The sequence below is a fragment of the Dama dama genome, chromosome 1, assembly GCF_033118175.1.
Source record: "Dama dama isolate Ldn47 chromosome 1, ASM3311817v1, whole genome shotgun sequence".
Classification (NCBI taxonomy): Eukaryota; Metazoa; Chordata; class Mammalia; order Artiodactyla; family Cervidae; genus Dama; species Dama dama.
The window spans coordinates 60,897,877-60,922,484 of NC_083681.1; the positions used below are offsets into that span (position 1 = coordinate 60,897,877).

Here is a 24,608-nt window from a genome sequence, read left to right on the forward strand (position 1 = left end):
CTTTCCCCTTTTTCTTAGATCACAGGCCCCAGTATTTAGACCAGACACAACCCACCTTCACCCACAGCACCGTCGACTACTGCATCAGAGACAGCAACAAAACAGAAAGTAAGTACTTAACCTACTCTCCTGTGGTTTCTTAATTTAGGTTTCATTTCTGACTGATTTAGCTTACTTTTTAAGTAAATTTAATCGATACTGCACTTATCTCAGCTGGCTAAATCAGATCATATATGCTATTACTTTATGTTTTTAATGCACAATTTTTGAATGACTAGAGCTCATCAACTTATTTCCAAGTTGCTATAATTCTGAAATACAGTTTAGATCTGAGAGGGGGAGGGGGTGGTTATCAACATATTATACTCACTCCTTACCAAGTTCTTCCCATATTTGAACTGCATTTTGTTTACCATCTCAGCAAACAAAGGTAATCTTAAAATATAGTCTCTAGCTGCGCGGGCGCAGGAGGGCCGAGAGGAGCTACTCCACGTTCAAGGTCAGGAGGGGTGGCGTGAGAAGATACCCCTTGTCCAAGGTAAGGAGCAGTGGCTGTGCTTTGCTGGAGCAGCTGTGAAGAGATACTCCACGTCCAAGGTAAGAGAAACCCAAGTAAGACAGTAGGTGTTGCAAGAGGGCATCAGAGGGCAGACACACTAAAACCATAATCACAGAAAACTAGCCAATCTGATCACAGGACCACAGTCTTGTCTAACTCCATGAAACTAAGCCATGCCGTGTGGGGCCACCCAAGACGGTCGGGTCATGGTGGAGAGGTCTGACAGAATGTGGTCCACAGGAGAAGGGAATGGCAAACCACTTCAGTATTCTTGCCTTGAGAGCCCCATGAACAGTATGAGAAGGCAAAATGATAGGATACTGAAAGAGGAACTCCCCAGGTCAGTAAGTGCCCAATATGCTACTGGAGATCAGCGGAGAAATGACTCCAGAAAGAATGAAGGGATGGAGCCAAGGCAAAAACAATACCCAGTTGTGGATGGGACTGGTGATAGAAGCAAGGTCCGATGCTGTAAAGAGCAATATTGCATAGGAACCTGGAATGTTAGGTCCATGAATCAAGGCAAATTGGAAGTAGTCAAACAGGAGATGGCAAGAGTGAATATTGACATTCTAGGAATCAGCAAACTAAAATGGACTGGAATGGGTGAATTTAACTCAGATGACCATTGTACTGTGGGCAGGAATCCCTTAGAAGAAATGGAGTAGCAATCATAGTCAACAAAAGAGTCTGAAATGCAGTACTTAGATGCAATCTCAAAAACGACAGAATGATCTCTGTTCGTTTCCAAGGCAAACCATTCAATATCACGGTAATCCAAGCCTATGCCCCAAACAGTAACGCTGAAGAAGCTGAAGTTGAACAGTTCTATGAAGACCTACAAGACCTTTTGAACTAACACCCAAGAAAGATGTCCTTTTCATTATAGGGGACTGGAATGCAAAAGTAGGAAGTCAAGAAACACCTGGAGTAACAGGCAAATTTGGCCTTGGAGTACGGAATGAAGCAGGGCAAAGGCTAATAGAGTTTTGCCAAGAGAACGCACGGGTCATAGGAAACACCCGCTTCCAACAACACAAGAGAACACTCTACACATGGACATCACCAGATGGTCAACACCGAAATCAGATTGATTATGTTCTTTGCAGCCAAAGATGAAGAAGCTCTATACAGTCAGCAAAAACAAGACTGGGAGCTGACTGTGGTTCAGATCATGAACTCCTTATTGCCAAATTCAGACTTAAACTGAAGAAAGTAGGGATAACCACTAGACCATTCAGGTATGACCTAAATCAAATCCCTTATGACTATACAGTGGAAGTGAGAAATAGATTTAAGGGACTAGATCTGATAGCCTGATAAACTATGGACGGAGGTTCATGACACTGTACAGGAGACAGGGATCAAGATCATCCCCATGGAAAAGAAATGCAAAAAGGCAAAATGGTTGTCTGAGGAGGCCTTACAAATAGCTGTGAAACGAAGAGAAGCGAAAAGCAAAGGAGAAAAGGAAAGATATTCCCATTTGAATGCAGAGTTCCAAAGAATAGCCAGGAGAGATAAGAAAGCCTTCCTCAGCGATCAATGCAAAGAAATAGAGGAAAACAACAGAATGGAAAAGACTAGAGATCTCTTCAAGAAAATTAGAGATACCTAGGGAAAGGGAAAGTGAAAGTGAAGTTGCTCAGTCTTGTCCGACTCTTTGCGACCCCATGGACTGTAGCCCACGAGGCTTCTCCGTCCATGGGATTCTCCAGGCAAGAATACTGGAGTGGGTTGCCAGTTCCTTCTCCAGGGGATCTTCTCTACCCAGGAATCGAACCCAGGTCTCCCGCATTGCAGGCAGACGCTTTAACCTCTGAGCCACCAGGGAAGCCCAAGGGAACATTTCATGAAAAAATGGGCTCAATAAAGGACAGAAATGGTATGGACCTAACAGAAGCAGAAGATATTAAGAAGAGGTGGCAAGAATACACAGAAGAACTGTACAAAAAAGATCTTCACGACCCAGATAATCACAATGGTGTGATCACTTCGCCTAGAGCCAGACATCCTGGAATGTGAAGTCAAGTGGGCCTTAGAAAGCATCACTACAAACAAAGCTAGTGGATGTGATGGAATTCCAGTTGAGCTATTTCAAATCCTGAAAGATGATGCTGTGAAAGTGCTGCACTCAATATGCCAGCAAATTTGGAAAACTCAGCAGTGGCCACAGGACAGGAAAAGGTCAGTTTTCATTCCAGTCCCTAAGAAAGGCAATCCCAAAGAAAGCTCAAACTACCGCACAATTGCACACATCTCACACGCTAGTAAGGTAATGCTCAAAATTCTCCAAGCCAAGCTTCAGCAATACGTGAACTGAAAACTTCCAGATGTTCAAGCTAGTTTTAGAAAAGGCAGAGGAACCAGAGATCAAATTGCCAATATCCGCTGGATCATCGAAAAAGCAAGAGAGTTCCAGAAAAACATCTATTTCTGCTTTATTGACTATGCCAAAGCCTTTGACTGTGTGGATCACAATAAACTGTGGAACATTCTGAAAGAGATGGGAATACCAGACCACCTGACCTGCCTCGTGAGATACCTGTATGCAGGTCAGGAAGCAACAGTTAGAACTGGACATGGAACAACAGACTGGTTCCAAATAGGAAAAGGAGTACATCAAGGCTGTATGTTGTCACCCTGTTTATTTAACTTATATGCAGAGTACATCATGAGAAACACTGGGCTGGAAGAAGCACAAGCTGGAATCAAAATTGCCGGGAGAAATATCAATAACCTCAGATATGCAGATGACACCACCCTTATGGCAGAAAGTGAAGAGGAACTAAAAAGCCTCTGGATGAAAGTGAAAGAGGAGAGTGAAAAAGTTGGCTTAAAGCTTAACATTCAGAAAACTAAGATCATGGCATCTGGTCCCATCACCTCATGGGAAATAGATGGGGAGACAGTGGAAACAGTGTCAGACTTTATTTTCTTGGGCTCCAAAATCACTGCAGATGATGACTGCAACCATGAAATTAAAAGATGCTTACTCCTTGGAAGGAAAGTCATGACCAACCTAGATAGCATATTAAAAAGCAGAGACATTACTTTGCCAACAAAGGTCTGTCTGGTCAAGGCTATGGTTTTTGCAGTAGCCATGTATGGATGTGAGAGTTGGACTGTGAAGAAAGCTGAGTGCCAAAAAATTGATGCTTTTGAACTATGGTGTTGGAAAAGACTCTTGAGAGTCCCCTGGACTGCAAGGAGATCCAACCAGTCCATCCTGAAGGAGATCAGTCCTGGGTGTTCATTGGAAGGACTGATGTTGAAGCTGAAACTCCAATACTTTTGCCACCAAATGTGAAGAGTTGACTCGTTGGAAAAGACCCTCATGCTGGGAGGGATTGGGGGCAGGAGGAGAAGGGGACAACAGAGGATGAGATGGCTGGATGGCATCACCGACTCGATAGGCATGAGTTTGAGTAAACTCCTGGAGTTGGTGATGGACAGGGAGGCCTGGAGTGCTGCGATTCATGGGGTCGCAAAGGGTCAGACATGACTGAGTGACTGAACTGAACTGAACTGAACTGAGCATTACATTTGGGTCTTATGTAGGGCCAAATATTTATAGTTCATCAAGTATTTAGCTGAACTAAATACTTGAACAGAGGACCACCTGACCTGGGATGACATGTAAATCTATGCAAATACCAAGTCTGAAAGATGGAAAATGTAGAGTTGTTGGTATGATAAAATGAAACAAATATATTTGAGAATATTGAGCTGTGTAGATAGAGGATCAGGCATAGAGGATGTTAGCTTTCATGTATTACTGTAATTGAGGTAATTTTTATACAAACCACATTTTTCCAATTTGCTAGTTCCTCAGTCAGTAGTCCTTATACATAATATAACCTCCCCATCCACACAATTACAAAATAATGTATGCTTAGTGTGGAAAGTTTAGCATGAACAGCTCCTCCTCCAAATTTTTCTCATCCACAAATTTTATTATAGCCACAGTTATTTCTTCTGGCCTGTGTTCTTTATATCCACAAATGTTTAAAATAGTTGACTCCATGCTCAGTTGCTCAGTCATGTCTCACTCTGTGACTCCATGGACTGTAGCCTTCCAGGCTTCCCTGTCCATGGAATTTTCCCAGCAAGAATACTTGAGTAGGTTGCCACTTCCTACTCCAGGGAATTGTCCCGACCCAAGGATCAAACTCATATCTCCTGCATTGGCAGGCGGATTCTTTACCACGGAGCCACCTGGGAAGCCCAAAATGGTTGATTATTTCCTCTAAAGGAATGAAAGGTAGTCATGTGCCAGAGGATAAGCATGTGGATAAGAGTTGATACAGTGGGTCCATGGAGCACAAACACTGGGATCTGAGTAGTTGTATTTTATTATTGTCATTATTGTTTTCATCACATGTTTCTATCCCAATCTGCCCTGGACTGAGCATAGCACTGGGGAGAAGAATGGCCTTCTCTACACCGTGAGGGTCCACCCAGGTTTATGACTGTGGCAAACAGCATCCGGAATGGATCATTAGTCTAGCTCTGGCAGAGGTGGGACCACCCTGTAGACTACCTGAGCTACTCAGATATTGACGGCAGTGAAGAGTGGCGGCATGAGACAGCAGTCATGTCACAGAGGCCGTGTTTCTGCAGCAACGGCAACAGAGCTGCAAATAGTCACCCAGATCTTCACCCTGGGGGAAGAGCAGTAAATAGCCAGGAGGAAAGATCTGCAGGTCTCAAAGACAGTTCTCAGTGTCCATACACAGTTACTTGGAAAGCAAGTTCTCACACAAGGAAAGAAAAGGGATTCTCTACTTAAGTGAAGAATGAGGTATCTTTCTTTTTTAATGAATGCATTATGTTTACTGTCAAATATTTTTACAGATATACTGGTGATTTTATGTAATAACCCATTATCCCACCACCACAATGCAAAGGGTTGTTATTTTTTCCATATTCTAAAACTTCAACCACATCAAATTTTTAATATAATACTTCGCCTTTTTTACTCAACACTGTTTTGCAACTGTTTCTAAGATTGCTATTTGAGCTATACAGATTTTACTGGAATATAATATTTTGTTAGGTATAAATTGCTTTGTTCAACTGAGTCATTTACAGGTCATCTACTATTTTTGTCTACTGTGTGTAAAGAATTCCCCTGCAATTCAGGAGACTCAGGAGACTTGTGTTCAATCCCTGGGTCAGGAGGATCCCCTGGAGAAGGAAATGGCAACCCACTCTAGTATTCTTGCCTGGAGAATCCCACGGACAAAGGAATCTGGTGGGCTACAGTCCATGGGGTCGCAAAGAGTTGGACATGACTGAAGTAACTGAGCATGCACGCACATATCTTCCCCCACCCCTGTTCTGGTAACAGCATTTGTATTCTTTTGGGAAACTATCCATCCCTACTCCTAAATCTACCTGATTCTGGTAGGTTTAGGACAATAAAGTACATGAGTTACTTGGTGATGGTTTAGTTGCTAAGTCATGTACGACTCTTGTGGCCCTCTGGACTGTAGCCTGCCAGGCTCCTCTGTCCATGGGATTCTCCAAGCAAGAATACTGGAGTGGGTTGCCATTTCCTTCTCCACATGAGTTACTTGGTAAATGGTAAAAAGAATTTTTATGGTTCTACCATGTACGTATCTATCATTTACTTTTCTCTAGTAATTTATATATAAAAGGAGGAAGAAGGTAGCTTTTCATGTTAAAAAGTCACTACTGTTCCACCATCTTTAGTCTTCAGCTTAATTTTATCAACATTGATGACAGGTTTGCACTAGTTATTAAACACTATGGAACACTTCTTTCTTAAAACAACTATGTGTTTCCTAGTGTGTGAGGATGTTCACACAACTTGGCAAGGCTAACTTATCCCACATGGGAATTAATTTCACACACATGGTTTGTTAAGTTAATGCTGGAAATGTGGGGTTTAGGATCATTCAGCTTACAAGGAACAAACAAGCATTTGGGTTTTGGATGACAGAACTCACAGCAGGATACAAAAACGTTAAGGAGATAAAACCACTCCAATAGAGCACAAAGAGAATTAGAAGACCATTCACTGCACTCCAGGATATACTAGTGACTTAAGACCAACTCTAGACTGTTTTTTCGCTCAGTAACCTCATCTCTCCTTCTGTGTCTGCTTCCTCATTCTACATCTTATTGCCTCATCTTATGAGCTTAGTGCATGCGTAGTTGTGTCTGCCTCTATGTGACCCTATGGACTGCAGCCCACCAGGTTCCTCTGTCCATAAGATTTCCCAAGCAAGAATTCTGGAGTGGGTTGCCATGCCTTCCTCCAGGGGATCTTCCTGATTCAGGGATCAAACCAGCATTGGCAGGCAGGTTCTTTATCACTAGCACCACCTGGGAAGCCCCTCTTATTGCCTAACCTATCTCTATCCTCCTTCTCCTCATTCCTCATGACTTCTGCTAATATCCTCTACATGTCTCATTTCTATACCACACGACTTTCTGCAGACTCTATATGATACATTCAATTCCCCCAAAAGTTTAATTTCATCACTACCCCTGTTGGGTAGAACTCTCAAGCTTGGCAACTTCATAAGCTACTAGAATACCTAGGAATGAGAAAGGACCCATCAGTGGCCCTGGAACTAGGAGAGCAGGATAAAAAGGTAAACAGGAGGTTATAGTAAGATGGGTATCAGGTGCCTCCCAAAAGAGGAAAACACAATTGGCAGGGACTTACATGGCCTGTACTGAGTGAGGAGAGCAGGGACACTATAAATTTGATTGATTGAAAAAGTACTCACTAAAATGTATCACACAATTTAAATTACTAGAGTAATTACAGGCTAGAGTCCATGGGACCGCAAAGAGTCGGATACAACTGAGTGGATGAGCACATATTTCTCTCCAGACAATGCAAGAACCTTAGAATCTATCATATCCATTTACTGCTGCTTCCTCAGGCTGGTCATCAATAATTTTTAATTCCATTTTTCATGGATAGGTGCATCTATCTTTCACGGCTCCTGGTTTTACATAGGGACCTTAACTTCAAAATTCTGCTTGCGTGAGTTTGAGGCTTTGCATCCTGTGCTCTCTGTGATTCTTATGAATTATTACATAAATTTATTATAATTTCTATGAAGATCTACATCTTGTTATTCCTTTTAAGATACACATTTTGATCAGATATATACTTGCTAGGTATCTTTTATAAAATTTGATAAATTGTGTCACAGTTTTCTCACTTTCTTTTTTCACAACTAGAAAATTCCCACTAGGAATTCCATGTAGATTTTTAAACTAGTTGTTTTAGGAAATGAAAAAATAACCTTTATAAAAAAAAGGAAAAAATAACCTTTATCAAAAAAAATAACCTCATTTTACCTTAGTTTACTATAGAGGCTTCCTACCACATTCTAGAACACAGGCTCATTTTATAACCAGATCTTCTTTTTGAACTATCTATATCAGTATTATTATCTTGTCCTAAGTCTATGATATGTCTCTACTGTGAATCTTTCATTGTATCTGTAGGTAATTCATATATACACATATTTCAAGAAGCTTCTTCTTCACTAAGACTTCTATGCCACCTCCTTGAATAAAAATGTACTTTCTTCCTATATATGTGCCCTGGTAAGTTTGACAGCTGGAATCACTAAATCTCATTTATCCTTTCCTACAATCTAAAATGCTAGACTTCAATTTCTGTCAAGTATTCCAATTCATCATTGTATTATTTACTCTTTCATCAGTGGTAAAAATAATTTTTACCTCTGATACAGAGCATTTTTTCCAGCCTGAATTCTAAAATCTACTATATTAGATTGACACAAGAATATCAATCATACTACTTAAGAATACACCTTCTTAAGAACTACCTCTGTATCTATCTTTATACCTATCTATCCGTCTATACTAGTTTTCTACTGCTATGCAACAAATGGCTTAAAACAACACCAGCCTATCACAGCACAGCTTCTTTCCATGCGTCAGAAGTCTGGGCAAAGCTTAGCAGGAACCTGTGCTCAGGATCTCACAGGCTGAAGTGAAGGTGTCAGCTGGGGCTGCAGTCTTAGCTGATGCTCAGGATCTTCTTCCAAACTCATTCAGGTTTTGCCAGAATTCAGTTACTTACAGCTAAAAAACTCATAGTTACTATCATCTTCTTTGAAGCCAGAGGAATTCATCTTTCTTTTCTGTCTCTGATCTCTAAACTCTCATTTAAGAGTAGATCTGAATAAGTTAGGCCCACCCAGGATAATCTCCCATTTGATTAACTCAAATACAACTGATTTTATACCCTAACTACATCTGAAAAAAATCTTTGCCATATAATGTAACATAATCGTAGAAGTGACATCCTGTCATAGTCACAATCCTACCCACACTCAAGAGGAGGGAATTACACCAGGCATATTTACCAGTGGGTGGGAATCTTGGGGACCCATATTAAATTTCTGTGTAACATACTAGCTATACAATTATGTAGTTTTGATTACTCAATTTTTACACCAAATTTAGATCCAGGTATTTTCTTTTCCAGAAGATTAAAAGACAACTATTTAAGATTAAATTTTGTCGTCATTAAAAACTGAGGTTATTTAAAAGAAAGTACCACTGTTTCTGATGGCAAATCCAAAGAGGAACTTAAGAAAGTGCTTTGAGAAGTGGCATTGTCATTAGAATAAATTACTACTTCCTAAAGTAGACATTTTAAATTGGGGAGGTATTCATTTGGATGAAAATATCCTGGTATTTTATTTTATGTGCGTGTGCGCTCAGTCATGACTGACTCTGTGATCCATGGACTGTAGCCTGCCAGGCTCCTCTGTCCATGGGATTTTCCAGGCAAAAATACTGGAGTGGGTTGGCATACCCTCCTCCAGGGGATCTTCCTGACCCAGGATGGAACCCTCCTCTCTTGCGTCTCCTGCATTGGCAGGCGGATTCTTTACCACTGAGCCACCAGGGAATCCCAATATCCTGGTATGTTTCCATTAACAACATCGACTACATCATTTCTGAGTTCGTTTAACATCAGTTATTGGAAAAAGATTATTTCTTTTAGCAATCTGAATAATTCTTTAGAAATTAAGTCACAAAAAAATAAGTAAATGTGGTTTTGTAAGTCTGCATGTGTGCTTAGTCACTCAGTGATGTTCCACTCTTTGTGATCCCATGGACTGTAGCCTGCCATGCTACTCAGTCCATGATATTTTTCAGGCAAGAACACTGGAGTGGGTTGCCATTTCCTTCTCCAGTGCATGAAAGCGAAAAGTCAAAGTGAAGTTGCTTAGTTGTGTCTGACTCTTCACGACCCCATGGACTGCAGCCTACCAGACTCCTCCGTCCATGGGATTTTCCAGGCAAGAATACTAGAGTGGGTTGTCATTCCCTACTCCAGACAATCCTGCTGACCCAGGGATTGAACCCAAGTGTCCTGCAGCTCCTTCACTGGCAGGCAGATTCTTAACCACTGAGCTACCTGGGAAGCCTTTGTAAGTCTATATGTATGCAAACTATGTAAATATTTAAGAATGCTACATTTGCTTATAGTAAGATTAGTAAAAACATGTCAAAATTTAACAGTATGGATAAAAACTATTGGTTAAAAACTTTAGGTTATTGAATCTTTTAAACAATTTCTACATATGATATAGTAGATATGATAAATCACAGAATTACAAAGCTGGTAGTCACATTAATAGATTAACTAAGCTTTCATTCTTTTCTGAAACAGTATAATACTATACATAAAGGCTTTCTATTACAGTCAAAAAGATCATTAGGGACGGATCTTAAACACTGTGGAACTGACAACCCTCTTAATGTCTCAGTAAAAGTTGCTCAGTTGTGTCCAACTCTTTGTGACCCCATGGACTATACAGTCCACGGAATTCTCTAGGACAGAATACTGGAGTGGGTAGCCTTTCCCTTCTCCATGGGATCTACCTAACCAGGGATTGAACCCAGGTCTCGCACATTGCAGGCTGATTCTTTACCAGCTGAACCACAAATATTTAATTATGCTTTACTTTCTGTGGTTTCCATTAAATCTAATTTACAACTTTTGTTTCACAAAGCAACAACTAAGTAAAGATGTGAGGTCTAAAAGTACAACAAAATATGCCCAGGGAGGAGACTAGAAAAAGCAGATAAATAGGCCAGATAATACTTAATGGTAGGATTCTAGTTTTGGCAAGAGCAATCTTCCTTCTCATTTCCTCTATTTTAATAGCATCAGTGAATCTTAGTGGGTTTTTTTAATAGCAACTTAAAGAAAACTTCTAATAATGTCACTCTTGCTGCTGTTGTTGTTTAGTTGCTAAGTTGTGTCTGACTGTTTTGCGGCCTGCCTGGCTCCACTGTCCATGGGATTTCCCAGACAAGAATACTAGAGTAGGTTGCTATTTCTTCTCCAGGGGATCTTCCCAACCCAGGGATCTAACCCGTGTCTTCTGCCTGGCAGGCAGATTCTTTACCATCTGAGCCATCAGGAAAGCCCACTGCTCCCCTTAATATCCCTACAATGTCCCTCAGCTATGACTGCAGCACATTGCCTTCCATAGTTCTTACATGTATGCTTTTTTGCCAGTGGTATTCACTCAGCAGATATATACTCAGTACTGTATATCTTTCAATTAGTATTTTTAAAAATCCTTACTTATTTATCTGGCTGCACCGGGTCTTGGCTGCAGCACGTGGGGTCTTTGATGTTCATTGCAACACGCGGTATCTTTAGTTGTAGCATGTGAACTCTTAGTTGCAGTAAATGTGATCTAGTTCTCTGACCAGGAATCAAACCCAGGCCCCCTGAATTGGGAGCATGGAGTCTTAGGCACTGGACCACCAGGGAAGTCCCTCAATCAGTAAGTATTTAATAAATATTAATTGAACTCAGTGTTTACATTTTCTAAAACCCCTTCCATAATAACAATAATTGTCTAGTGTAAAAGAGAAATGTCATACTCGTAGTCACGCATATAAATTTACAATAACTGACTGTGATTAGTATTATGAAGGAAAAGTCTCGGTTATTAAGATGAAAAAGTTCAGGTCTTAGGGATATAGAGAAAAATCTCAACAAATCTGTACAAGCTGATAGGACATATGTGAGGGATTAACCCCAATAGGTCCTAGTCATTCCTTATTTCAAATCATTCTGCCAGGTCCTGTGCAAGCACTGATATACTTTTTGCATACTGATATCTTTACTTTGTGATTTATAATGTGATTTCAGATGATTTCATATCCCATTCTGCAAGGGTAAGAACCTTGTTTTATCTCTTCACTGCCACTGGAACTCAACTAATGATTGATATGCAAGAATTATTCTTTGATAATTATGACATCATGAAAAAATGTATCACAAAAATTCCATTGATAAGAAACATATACAATTTAAAAGGTAAAATATAATAAAGCCAAAAGTCAAAACTATGTCATGTAACACTGATTTTCTAAAGGTCCTTTCTCCATTTTTCTTCAGATGAAAAGCCTCAGTTATGTTTGAATAGTCACCCCCTTTATATGTCCATGGAAGGCATCCCCTGATAGCTGCAGTGGGTAAACATTCAGTGGTCTGACGCCAGTGAAGCTATTTCCATTTCTGTTGCATGATGGGTTACTTAAGCAGCCTGTGATTCAATTTTGGCCAATGATAAAATGAGGAGAAGCGTTCTGGAGAAAGGTTTTTGCACTAATAAAAAAGAGATATAAATAATCAAATACCTATCCTCTTTAGTCAGAAATTGTCTAGTGAGCATCTAGTGAGCATATGATGAGCCTTCCCAGTAAGAGGATTCAAACCCAAGGATCTAGCCAATATTGTGAGGATGGTGCAGGGAAAGATATAAAGGGTCAGGTTCTTTGATACTCCTGCTGAAGCACTGAACAAACCCTAGACTTGCCCTGTCTCTGAAGTTCCTGTTACATGAGATAGTGAGTGTCCAGTTTTAAAGTCACTTTCAGCTGAATTTCCCATTACTCTGCTAATAGTAGCCTAACTTATACAATGAACTTTCTAATCACATTTGCTTCACTTTTAGCTTTATTCAAAATCTTTACTGATTTTGAATGTTTTATGATGGGCTAAAATATAAACTAATATGGTATTTTCTTTATTTCTTTATTTTATCAAGAACACTTCAAAAAATTTCAGCACAAGCATAAAATGACATGGAGGTTTTCCTCTGATTTTGAAACACAAAGCATCCTTGTTGAGTTTAGATTTCTATGGCAGAAATCTGCATGTGGCTAATAATTCTATTCATAAGTAGGAAGTGTGGCTACTTTGACAGATCATGGCTCAGTAACAAGCATGCAGGTCTAAGTTATCACACAGTTTGGATGTGAATTCAACAGCAGGATAATGACAGTTGCCAAGGATTTGTGCTTGCTGTCGCTTCATACCAGTGTTGCCTGTCAAAATGTCTCTTTTTCTTATACAGAAGCCATAGAATTTTTATGGATAGCAATTACTTACAATGTACAATGAAGTACATCAAATCTAACAACCACTCTTTAGCCCCTCATTATTTGGTAGTCTCTTTGTTAAATGTAGTCAACCATTTTCATCTAAATTATTTATTTATACTGTATATTTGACAAGCATATATTTCTCGCTTTATATTCCTATGGCATTTAAACCTTCCTGAAGAGTTATGGTTTTATTTTAATATTGTCATTTGTAAAACTTGTCTTTATCCTATTACCATTTTAACCGTAATTAAACTCTCTAATTGGAATAAATACAAATAAGAAAACATAAACATAAAGGAAAATGACCTTAAATACATTTAATAAGAAATCACCAACTTAAAATACTGGATGCAACAGATAAAAGAAATAACCCCATCTATGTTTGGTGCATGGAAACTTATACAAAATCTGCAGTACACAAACCACAAAGATTTCATTACTTGTCATTCTACCTTCCCCCCAATTGAAGAAACAAATAACCTCTAAAGACATAAACACCTTTCTACAATTACTAGGTAAAATGTAATTTAAACATCACGGAAAGTGAATAATAGAAAGTGGCAATAATAAATACGAATAATTTCTCCCAAATTTTATTTTGAATACCAGAAGAAAATATAATTCTAGTTTGATCTAGAAATATTGGTAAAGATACCTTGATTGCAGACCAATTTTCAATTATTTTATAACACAATAAGTCCAACTTTTATTTGTAGCTCAATTACTGAATAATAACTAATGTATTATGGTCAAATTACACGTATACCCTAAAGGAGATATTCAATGTTTGTTAAGTTGAACTTTCTTGCTTTTGTAGAAGGAAATGTAAAAAAGAAAAACAATTTATACAATTTGTAAAGGACTCATCTGAGTACAGGATCAGGGCATAAACTATCCCACTCAAAGGAAAAAATGAATATTAGCTCTGCTTGTGCAGAAGTACAAAGGAATAAAAATAAGGTACATCTTAAACCTAAAATTGGGGGAGATTATAGAAATAAAAGGATTTTCCAGAGGAAATGCAAATTTTCAAAAAGAAATGATATAGTCTATTAACATTTTTAAAGTATAGCTTAGTCAGTAAAGAATCTGCCAGCAATGCAGGATACCTGGGTTCGATTCCTAGGTTGGGAAGATCCCCTGGAGAAGGAAATGGCAACCCATTCCAGTATTCTTGCCTGGAGAATCCCATGGACAGAGGAACCTGGTGGGCTACAGTCTATGGGGTTGCAAGAGTTGAACACGACTTAGCGACTAAACCACCACCACCAGCAATATATTAATGTTTGGATCTGCAGAGTTTTCTTTTTTTAAGACTCTAAAGAAAAATCTGACAAAAGTTTTGAATTAGGAAAAGTGCAATTTGTTGGGCAATGGAGGTTGCAAACAGTGGAGGTGTTGGCTTGCTTCATTAACTCCTTACTGCTTCCTTCCCCTCACTCTGCTGCTCATCCCATTGTGGGAACTAATAGCTCATCTTTGGAATTGTGAGATTACTAAACTTAAACCGTCCCTAGAAAAGGTGATATAACCAAATACTTATAGTTCAAAAAGAGCCTAAGACTCATTCCAATTCAAAATAGCCAAGATAACTAAAATGATATAAAAAAGTGAGTGACTAGATTAAGCACTGTTAGTCTCCTCGAAATCAAGATTTGTCTGTGAATCAGCAACCAGATAATCTATAATAAGATGTTGGCGATTCACTTTTAAAACTGATTTAAGTCCTAATATAATATACTAACAATAATTTGTCCTCTGGGGAACTAAAAGAGTTGATATTACACTCAGCTGCAAGTGGGATTAAAAAAAAAAAACAACACTACAACATTCTGCTATAATAATCATGAAATTACATTCTTAGATGATCATCAGCTAAATATTATTAAAATATATGTGGGATAGAAAGAGATACTAACTGTCTAGACCATTCTGTTAGTTTTGTGATATACAATTTTGGGACTTCCCTGGCAGTCCAGTTTTTAAGACTTCACTTTCCAGTGCAGAGGGTGCAGGTTAAATCCTTGGTTGGGGAGTTAAGATCCCACAAGCCTCACAGCCAAAACACCGAGACATAAAACAGAAGCAATACCATAAACTAATTCAATGAAGACTTTAAAAATGGTCTACATAAAAAATATCTTTTTAAAAATGCAATTTTGATTTGGAAATTGTCCAATTTTAGCATTCAGAGACACCTTCCACAAATATAGCAGAACTGCCCCTAGATACCTATTACCAATAAATAATTGATTCTGCTTCATGCTTCAAAGGCTGATACCCTGTTTCAGGTCACCTGGGAATGCATCAGACTACAGCTGGGTAGGAAAAGTTCCCTATCATTTGCTTTCCTTGAAGTAACCACAAGAACGAAGCTATACTTCTCCAGTCATCTGATCTTTTGGTGGCAAGTCATAAAATGGGAGGATCAGTCCTTCTTGGGCATGATATATTGAACTCACACTATTGATGTTAGTTTTCTTTTTGGGGGGAAGGCTCCTGGCACAGCAGTTTTTCCTTTGTTACAAACAAATATAACATAGAGTGACAGAGGCAAACCATTGTAAGAACACAAGAAAGAAAAGAAGGATAAGGTAAATGTAATAAAAAGTAGATTAATACCACAGATAATAACATGAGAATAATGTGATTCATCACTGCATGGTTACAAAGAATGGATTTAATGTGGGCAGGTTTTGTAAAAATGTACAATGTGTTAAATAGTGAAGAAAAGCACAGTCTCTGTTATATAAGTAAAGGAACAACAAACTGACTATACTTTAATAATTATTTCTCATAAAAGATCAAAAAGATGGTGGAATAAAGGTGGCAAAGGAAAAAAGGATGAGACAAGAGAAGTTTTAACCTCAATCAGGGAGGAAACATCTTTACTCATAGAGAAAATTGCCTCTCTGATAATCATATTAATGCCAATGGATCTGAGATTACCACTAGCCTTTATGAACTTGACCCTTCAGGTTGAAACTCATCATTTTCTTTTTCATAAAAGTAAAGGGCCTCAGGGCATTGTCTTTGACTTTCTATTCAACTGTCAAGAAGAGATTACTTCATTTTCTAGGTATATCATATTCAAAGTTGATGGTAACAGACAATGGTGAAAGAAAAGAAGTTAGGATCCAAACAAAGAAATAGAAGTACAATGAAACAAACTATAAAAAAAAAGTGGTAAGAAAAGTGTAATATGAAAAACAAAGACTGTCATATTAAAAGAAAAAGGGCAAGTAAAACAAAAGTTAGAGACTCAGACAAAGAACAGAAAGAAATTGAATAAATAAAATTACAAGTTGTATAAAAGATATCACAAAAGACAGAAAAAAAGTAAACCTATTACTATTTTGGAAAGGAAACTTAGTAAAAGTAAATTCTAAAGGCAATTTAAAAATGTGCAAACACACATTAGCATTGGCAGTTGTATAAAGGACTACTTAAAAATCCTATTTAGAAATTTTTTTCCATTGTCTTATAGGGAGGAACACTATCATGAGAAAATTATGTCTCTACAATATAACCCTGGGTAATGATTTCCTAAAAATGATCTAGCCATGTAGCTAGCACACTGTGTCAGTGATCTCATACACTGCTAACACGCACTCATACCTTAGAGGAATAGGGCAAAACAAAGGTTAGCTGAAAATCTGTATTTCACTTTCACCTAAAAACTTAGTGACATATTAAAAAAAGCAATCAAACTCTTCAAAGATATAAATAGGAGCTATCATGTCTAAGGAGATTAACACAATCCCTAATTTAAGAATACTTTTTCAATATTTTTATAATCTACATTTCCTTTTAAACATAAAAACTATGGCATCACATTTAGCCAGACAACAGTTTATCAATAACTGACAGATACTTTTTTGTTCTTTCACTTTCTTCTTTTTTTAATATTTATTTATTTGGCTGCACCAGGTCTTATTTATGGTGGGACCTTTTTTTTCCTAACTTGCAGCAGGTGGGATCTAGTTCCCTGACCAGGGATTGAACTCAAGCCCCTTGCACTGGGAGCATGGAGTCTTAGCCGCTGGACTACCAGGAAAGTCTCTGTTCTTTTACTTTCTAATTGAGAAAAAAACACAGGAAAAATAACTCTGTCTCCTCTGCTTTATATTTCTGAGAAGTGTGGTAGAGTATAGTAGTTAAGAGTTTTATCTGTGGAGTTAGAACTATCTGGGTTCAAACTTTACCTTCTCTACTTACCCTGGTGGCTCAGACTGTAAAGAATCTGCCTGCAATGAGGGAGACCTGGGTCCAATCCCTGAGTCAGGAAGATCCCCTGGAGAAGGAAATGGCAACCCACTCCAGTATTCCTGCCTGGAGAATCCCATGAACAGAGGAGCCTGGCAGGTACAGTCCATGGGGTTGCAAAGAATCAGACAGGACTGAGCAACTACCACACTTTCTTTACCTACCAGCACTGTGATATTAATTAACCTCTCTAGGTCTTTGTTTCCTCATATGTAAAATGGAGATGACTAAAACACTGTCTGCCTTACATTCCTCTCAAAGTTGTTTTGAGAACTAAATAAATGTAATACAGGTTAAGCACTTAGCATGGTGACTGGCAAATAGCAAATACTGCCCCTTGCCATTACTGTTATCATCACTATCCTAGCCTGTCCAAGTCAGGCTCTAGGAATAATTTATGTTTATTGAGTCATCTATCTTTTTTATTCCCATAAAATAGAAAAAAAAAAATGGAAGGGTTCTAACCTAGGCAACAACCTTGGCAGCCCATCACATCTCCAAATTTTTACTGATACAGTCTTTACTAAATACTGAGAATTTACATAAAAGAGCTAACCTTTTAAAGCACTTTTATCTCCATCAGAATTGTTTAAGTTGCTGAAATAATGAATAATAAAAAAGTTTAAGTTGCTGCTTCTTACCTTGGTAAGGCACTTGAAAAGTATTTGTAAGTTGATTGAATGGTATCCCCATTGAAGGTGTCTTCAGGACTGCTTTGCTGTGATATGTCTGTGACTTTAGTCAAGGGTGATAAAGGAGACTGCGAAAGTAGCACTTTGTGGTCTTCTGTCATTTCCAGCTCAAACTGAGGAAGAATGTCATTTAATTTAAAATGTAAAATCCTCCTGGATTATTAATTGAGGCTGGGCACTAATCACAATTTACTTCCCATCATGTAGTGGTTGCTAAATGTGAAATCTCATTAGAAATGAGCAGAGATGAGACCCCAAAGGAAGACAAAAATATGAATTTAAGTCTTTGATAAGTACAATACTATTTAAGAAAAAATGATAACTTTTTGCAAAGTATTTTAATTTTGCTATTTGCTTAAACATCGCTAGAGGAACCAGAGATCAAATTGCCAAAATCTGTTGGATTATTGAAAAAGCAAGAGTGTTCCAGAAAAACGTCTATTTCTGCTTGATTGACTATGCGAAAGCCTTTGACTGTGTGAATCACAATAAACTGTGGAAAATTCTGAAAGAGATGGGAATACCAGACCACCTGACCTGTCTCTTGAGAAATCTGTATGTAGGTCAGGAACCAACAGTTAGAACTGGACATGGAACAACAGATGGGTTCCAAATCAGGAAAGGAGTACGTCAAGGCTGTATATCGTCACCCCACTTATTTAACTTATATGCAGAGTACACCATGAGAAACGCTGGGCTGGAAGAAGCACAAGCTGGAATCAAGATTTCCGGGAGAAATATCAATAACCTCAAATATGCACATGACACCACCCTTATGACAGAAAGTGAAGAGGAACTAAAGAGCCTCTTGATGAAAGTGAAAGAGGAGAGTGAAAAAGTTGGCTTAAAGCTCAACATTCAGAAAACTAAGATCATGGTCCCATCACTTCATGGCAAATAAATGGGGAAACAGTGTAAACAGTGGCTGATTTTATTTTGGGGGGCTCCAAAATCACTGCAGATGGTGACTGCAGCCATGAAATTAAAAGATGCTTATTACTTGAAAGGAAAGTTATGACCAACCTAGACAGTGTATTAAAAAGCAGAGACATTACTTTGCCAACAAAAGTCCATCTAGTCAAGGCTATGGTTTTTCCAGTATCATGTATGGATGTGAGAGTTGGACTATAAAGAAAGCTGAGTGCAGAAGAATTGATGCTTTTGAACTGTGGTGTTGGAGAAGACTCTTGAGAGACCCTTGGACTGCAAGGAGATCCAACCAGTCCATGCTAAAGGAGATCAGTCCTGGGTGTTCATTAGAAGGACTGATGTTGAAGCTGAAGCTCCAATACTTTGGCCACCTGACGCAAAGAGCTGACTCATTTGAAAAGACCCTGATGCTGGGAAAGATTGAGGGCAGGAGGAGAAGGGGACGACAGAGGGTGAGATGGTTGGATGGCACCACTGACTCAATGGACATGCTGCTGCTGCTGTTGTTAAGTCGCTTCAGTCATGTCTGACTCTGTGTGACCCCACAGACGGCAGCCCAGCAGGCTCCTCTGCCCCTGGGATTCTCCAGGCAAGAACACTGGAGTGGGTTGCCATTTCCTTCTCTAACACCTGTATACATGCTAAGTTGCTTCAGTTGTGTCCAACTCTGTGTGATCCCATGGACAGCAGCCCACCAAGCTCCTCTGTCCATGGAATTCTCTAGGCAAGAGTACTGGAGTGGGGCCATTTCCTTCTCCACAATGGACATGAGTTGGGGTAAACTCTGGGAGTTGGTGATGGACAAGGGGGCCTGGCATGCTGTGGTTCATTGGGTCGCCAAGAGTCGGACACGCCTGAGCGACTGAACTGAACTGAACTGAACACATTGCTAATTACACAAACAACATGAGGCATATGTTATTGAAAAGTACACCACAATGCCTTTTTTTTTTTTTTTTTTTTTTTGCCTTTTCTCTTTCCTTTTTTGGAAGCTACCTTCCTGTTGATTCTGTTGGGAATTATGTGGCCATGCTTTCCTAGAAGTGAGTGTGTCCAAGGCTAGACAATCAAAGTACCTTCCCCAGACACAGGGGTTGCTAAGTCAGAGTTTAGATGGAAAAAATTAAGTAGTACTCTGTTTTCTAGGATTGCTACTTTTAAGAACAATGTAAACTTCCACCACTGAGAACCAAGCAAAACCAGTTGAAAGAAAAAATGAGAGATATTCTTATGATTAGAAAGTAAATCACCTTGCAGAATGAAATCTCCTGAGTATTCTGGTGTGTTTATTACATAAACCAATTATTATTTTAAAAATTTCACTGAACTACTAAAAAATACCTCTTAAAATATAGCAATAATTTTCTTTTATTTAGTAAATGGGAATATTACAATCTCAATCTTTACCAAAAGAGGTAATCATTTTAGTGATGTTTATAGTTTCTTTTTTTCATGTGAAACACTTTCTAGATGCTTTTAGGTGTAAAGAGTTATATAAGTGTGAAATCACTACCATTGTTAAGTGCAAAATTTCTTCTGTAATATTACTGTAAAAACAGTGTCATCCTCACTAAAAGTAGAATGTTTTAACTGGTTAAGTAGAATATGCAGACTATAAGAGGTTTTTAGATAAGATTACAGCACATTACTAATTAAATGAGAACAAATTGTTACTTAGAAATTAAAGAAATAAAAATGTGTTAATTTTAATTTTACTGACATGAAGTACTATGGCATTTTAGCAGAGTACAGAAAAAGGTACTACTTTATGTTTTGTTAACACATGTAGAGTTTATTCACTGATACACTGAAAAAAACATTATTTTTCTTTGCTTCCCATCCATTAACAATTTTACATGAACAGAAGTTCTCCTCTCATATGCCTAGATCTGCTCTTCCACTGTTTTTCTTTTTTTTTTTTTAAGCACTGAAAATCACAGTGGTCACGAGCCTGGGCACTGGAGCCACAGTGTCTGGGTTTCCCTTCCTGCTGCCCACTTACTAGATGTGACACTTTGGACAAGTCATGTAAGCTCTCTGTGCATCAGTTCCATCGTCTGTAAAACGGGATTAAGAACAGTAGCCACTTCACACAGTCAGTGCATTTGGCACACAGTAGGTTCCAAGTGTCAGCTGTTAAAGGGGAGAGGCTTGACAGTCTTCAAGTCAGGGCTCTGAGTACCAATAACTGACCGTACAGAGACTTTCCAAGGGGCATGCAAGTGTGAAGAGTTTCAAGCAAACCAATTTCCAGATCTTTGGCCTCCATATATATGCTTTCCTAAAATGTATATATATATATATATATATATATATGGAAAACCAAATACTTTTGCTATATACCTAAAATTAACACAGTATTGTAGATTAACTATACTTCAGTAAAAAAAAAAGAAATTGAGTGGAAATAAGTTTAAGGAGAAATAAGAAAGATATAACAGCTGTTGAAGAAGAGCTTTTTAATATTTTTACTGTCTTAAAATCCCAGGAGCATTCAGGCCATGAACATGTGACATCCTGTCATGTTAGAAAACAAGGAAGCTATCAAAGCCAAGTGGGTCATGCCAAAAGGAGATGGGAACCAACTTGAAGGGAATTCCATGGGGCAAAGATGGGGCACTCTGAACACTGAACAAAAAAAAAAGGAAAAGATCAGGACTTCCCTGGTGGTCCAGTGGTTAAGACCGCAGGCTTCCACTGCAGGGGGCGCAGGTTCAGCCTCTGGTTTAGAGAGCTAGGATCCCACATGCCACGTGGCTTTTACTTCAATCAAGTAAAAGATTGAAACATTAAATGTATAAAAATCCATCATTACATATTAATACTAAAATAAAGTTTTATAACTTTATTGTTTCATCATTCACCTTTGTTGCTTGCTAGGGCACCAATTTATTATTCTGAAAAATAATAAATATACTTTTCCTGGTTTCCTAAAGGGCTTCCCTGGAGGCTCATATGGTAAAGAACCTGCCTGCAATGCAGGAGATCCAGGTTCGATCCCTAGGTCAGAAAGATCCCCTGAAGAAGGGAATAGCAGCTACCCACTCCAGTATTCTTGCCTGGAGAATTCCATGGACAGAAGAGCCTGGCAGGCTGCAATACATGGGATTTCCTACAATGGGCTATAATTCTGGATAACCAACTAGATGATGAGAGAAAATTCTTCTTCAATAGTTAATACATGTAGATGGAATAAAAGAATTAGCAAATCATCATATTGCAAACCATAATGAAATAGTGGGTCCAGATAATGTTTGTCTAGGTAATGTTTGTCATTATTAGATAAAGAGTGATAGGAAATTTATAATAGATGAATCTGACTGATATCACCTATGCCACTGAAACATATTAATATGTCATTAAAGTAAAACAACCAGAAATTGTTTCTCCTTATGTGAGTTCAGTGAGATTATAAATACAGGAAAATCTATAAGGCATTCATTCATGCTACAAACACTGAATGTAATCAAGTTTTTAGATCTAACTTCTAGTTTGTGAGAAATAGGGGAGGGTAGAGAGACATGTTAAATGATATCGCACAGAGAATAAGAGGAGGGGAAAAATGTTACAAAAGAAAAGAGACATAGGAATTGTATCAGCCAAATGCAATGCATAAACCTTGTTTAGATCCTGATTTGAACAAACCAACTTTAATAAGACAGACATTTTTGAGGCAACTGGTGATATCTGAACACAAACTGGATACTATTGGCATTAAGGTTAATTATTTTATTGGATATGGATAAAAGGTATTGTTATAATAAATATCTGTTAGAGATACAAACCAAGCTGTTTTTAAATAAAGTATTATTCAGGTTTGCTCTAAAATACTGTAAGAAGAAAAGTGAAGGAAAGTATAGATAAGAATGGCAGATGTTAATGGCTGTTTATGTTGGATAAAGAATACATGGGAGTTTACTATTTTTCCTTTTGTGTTTGAAAATGTTCATAAAATGTTTCTTAAAAACCATATGGAACTTATATTTTATTGGATATGTTTAAAAGACCAATGTAATAGTTTTATTTTAAAATGTTTAAATTTAAAATTTTAAAATGTCAGCATTCATAGTACACCAAAAATTACATCTTTTCCAACTATTTAAGCTTATAATGGGAAATTTTAAATGTCAACTTAAAATGTGCATGGGAATATATAAGCAAAACTATTTAAAGGTCACTATTAGAGCCACTAAGTACCTCTGACTTCAGCTTTGAGCAAGGAGAGAATGTAACTAGGACAGAGCTGACACAGACAACCTCCTACTCTTCTTCCCAGGTAAACTGGGATCTGCTCAGTGTTCCTGGGTTTGCTTATGAAGGACCCATTCCAGAGGCGAGAGACTGGTCCTCTTTAATTCCTTCATTGTGGACAAAGTGCTTATGATTGCCATAGAATCACCAAAACTTAACACTTCTTTCACAGCTTGTTATTAGTCCCTCAGCCAGATAGTGATGATCAGATGCATTTGCTTAAAATCTCAGACTGTGAGAGAGGATCACTGAAGTTCAAAGTGAAGAGTACTGCCAAGTGGAAAATTATCTTGATGTAAGGGTAGCTGCTGAACACATTACCAAGCAAGCTAACCCAGAGGGCTCACAGACCAAATTAAAATGCTCTATTCACACAATTCACTAAAAAAAATTTAAAACATACAGTGATAAGCAAGGGGAAAGAAAGCAGCAAAGTCAACATACTTAAGATACGGTATGAGTGCCACGGTCACACTGTCCAAATCTTGCGCTCTCTGCCCACATCAGCCTTCCCCATGATGGTGTGCTATGGAAACCAGAGTTGGGATTTGAGCCAGGGGCTCAGACAGAAGGTACCAAAGAATAATGGGAGAGACACAGAGGCAGCTGTGCCTGGTCAAAGCTATAGCCTGTGAATTAACTTCGTGAGGAGCTACAGGTTTTATTTGTATTTCTTGGGCATAGATCTTTGGGCCAAAATGGGACCATATTGGATGTTATCAGTAGGTGGTCAGTTTAGGGATGACACAGCAATCAGCCCTGAATTGGCAAGGTCATGGCTTAGTCTGCCTCTCTGTTGAATAAAACTTGTCTATTCTATCATATATGTCATTTAGTCTGTTTATCTTGGCACATTTTATAGGTTACTAACTTGATTACTATGTAACATTTAGCACATCTTCTGAATTCTGCCTCTCTTTCATAAACTACTGACTTATACATATCTATAATTTTTTGGCATGCATGCAAGATCTTAGTTCCCGACCAGGGATTGAACCATGTACCCTGCAGTGGAAGCGAGGATTCTTAACCACAAGACCACCAGGGAAGTCCCACATATCTATACTTACTACAGTCTGTGAATGTCATCTGTACTTCATAAGCTATTAGCTTACTACCTATCTATATTCAGCATTTCTTCTGTTTCATTGTATCATTTTTTAAATCTTATACAGCTGAACTGAATATTCAAACTCACATTATATGGTGCCTTCTATAACAGTAGGCTAGATATACTAGGAGCAGTGAAAGAAAGACACAAGAAAACAAGAAAAGACAAGAAATGTAGAACTGCCATCATCTTAAAAGGCTGTAGGTGCAATTAGAGCATGGTTGCAAGATACAAGGTTAATATACAAAAGTTAATTGCAAACAAATAGAATTTGAAATTAGAAACATTTGCCCACTACTCAAAAAAAAAATGAAATACTGAGGTATAAATCTAACAAAATATGTACAAGATC

The 24,608-nt window shown here is 38.2% G+C and overlaps 1 protein-coding gene across 1 annotated transcript in view; it reads right to left on the reverse strand.

Moving 5' to 3' along the window:
* Window positions 1-24,608, reverse strand: part of DCDC1 (doublecortin domain containing 1) — a 455,120-nt gene that overhangs the window by 411,957 nt on the left and 18,555 nt on the right. Inside the window, exon 2 of the mRNA XM_061149231.1 lies at window positions 17,914-18,077. Coding sequence (XP_061005214.1) covers window positions 17,914-18,065 — 152 coding nt within the window. The 5' untranslated portion in view covers window positions 18,066-18,077. The remainder of the gene's footprint in view (window positions 1-17,913; window positions 18,078-24,608) is intronic.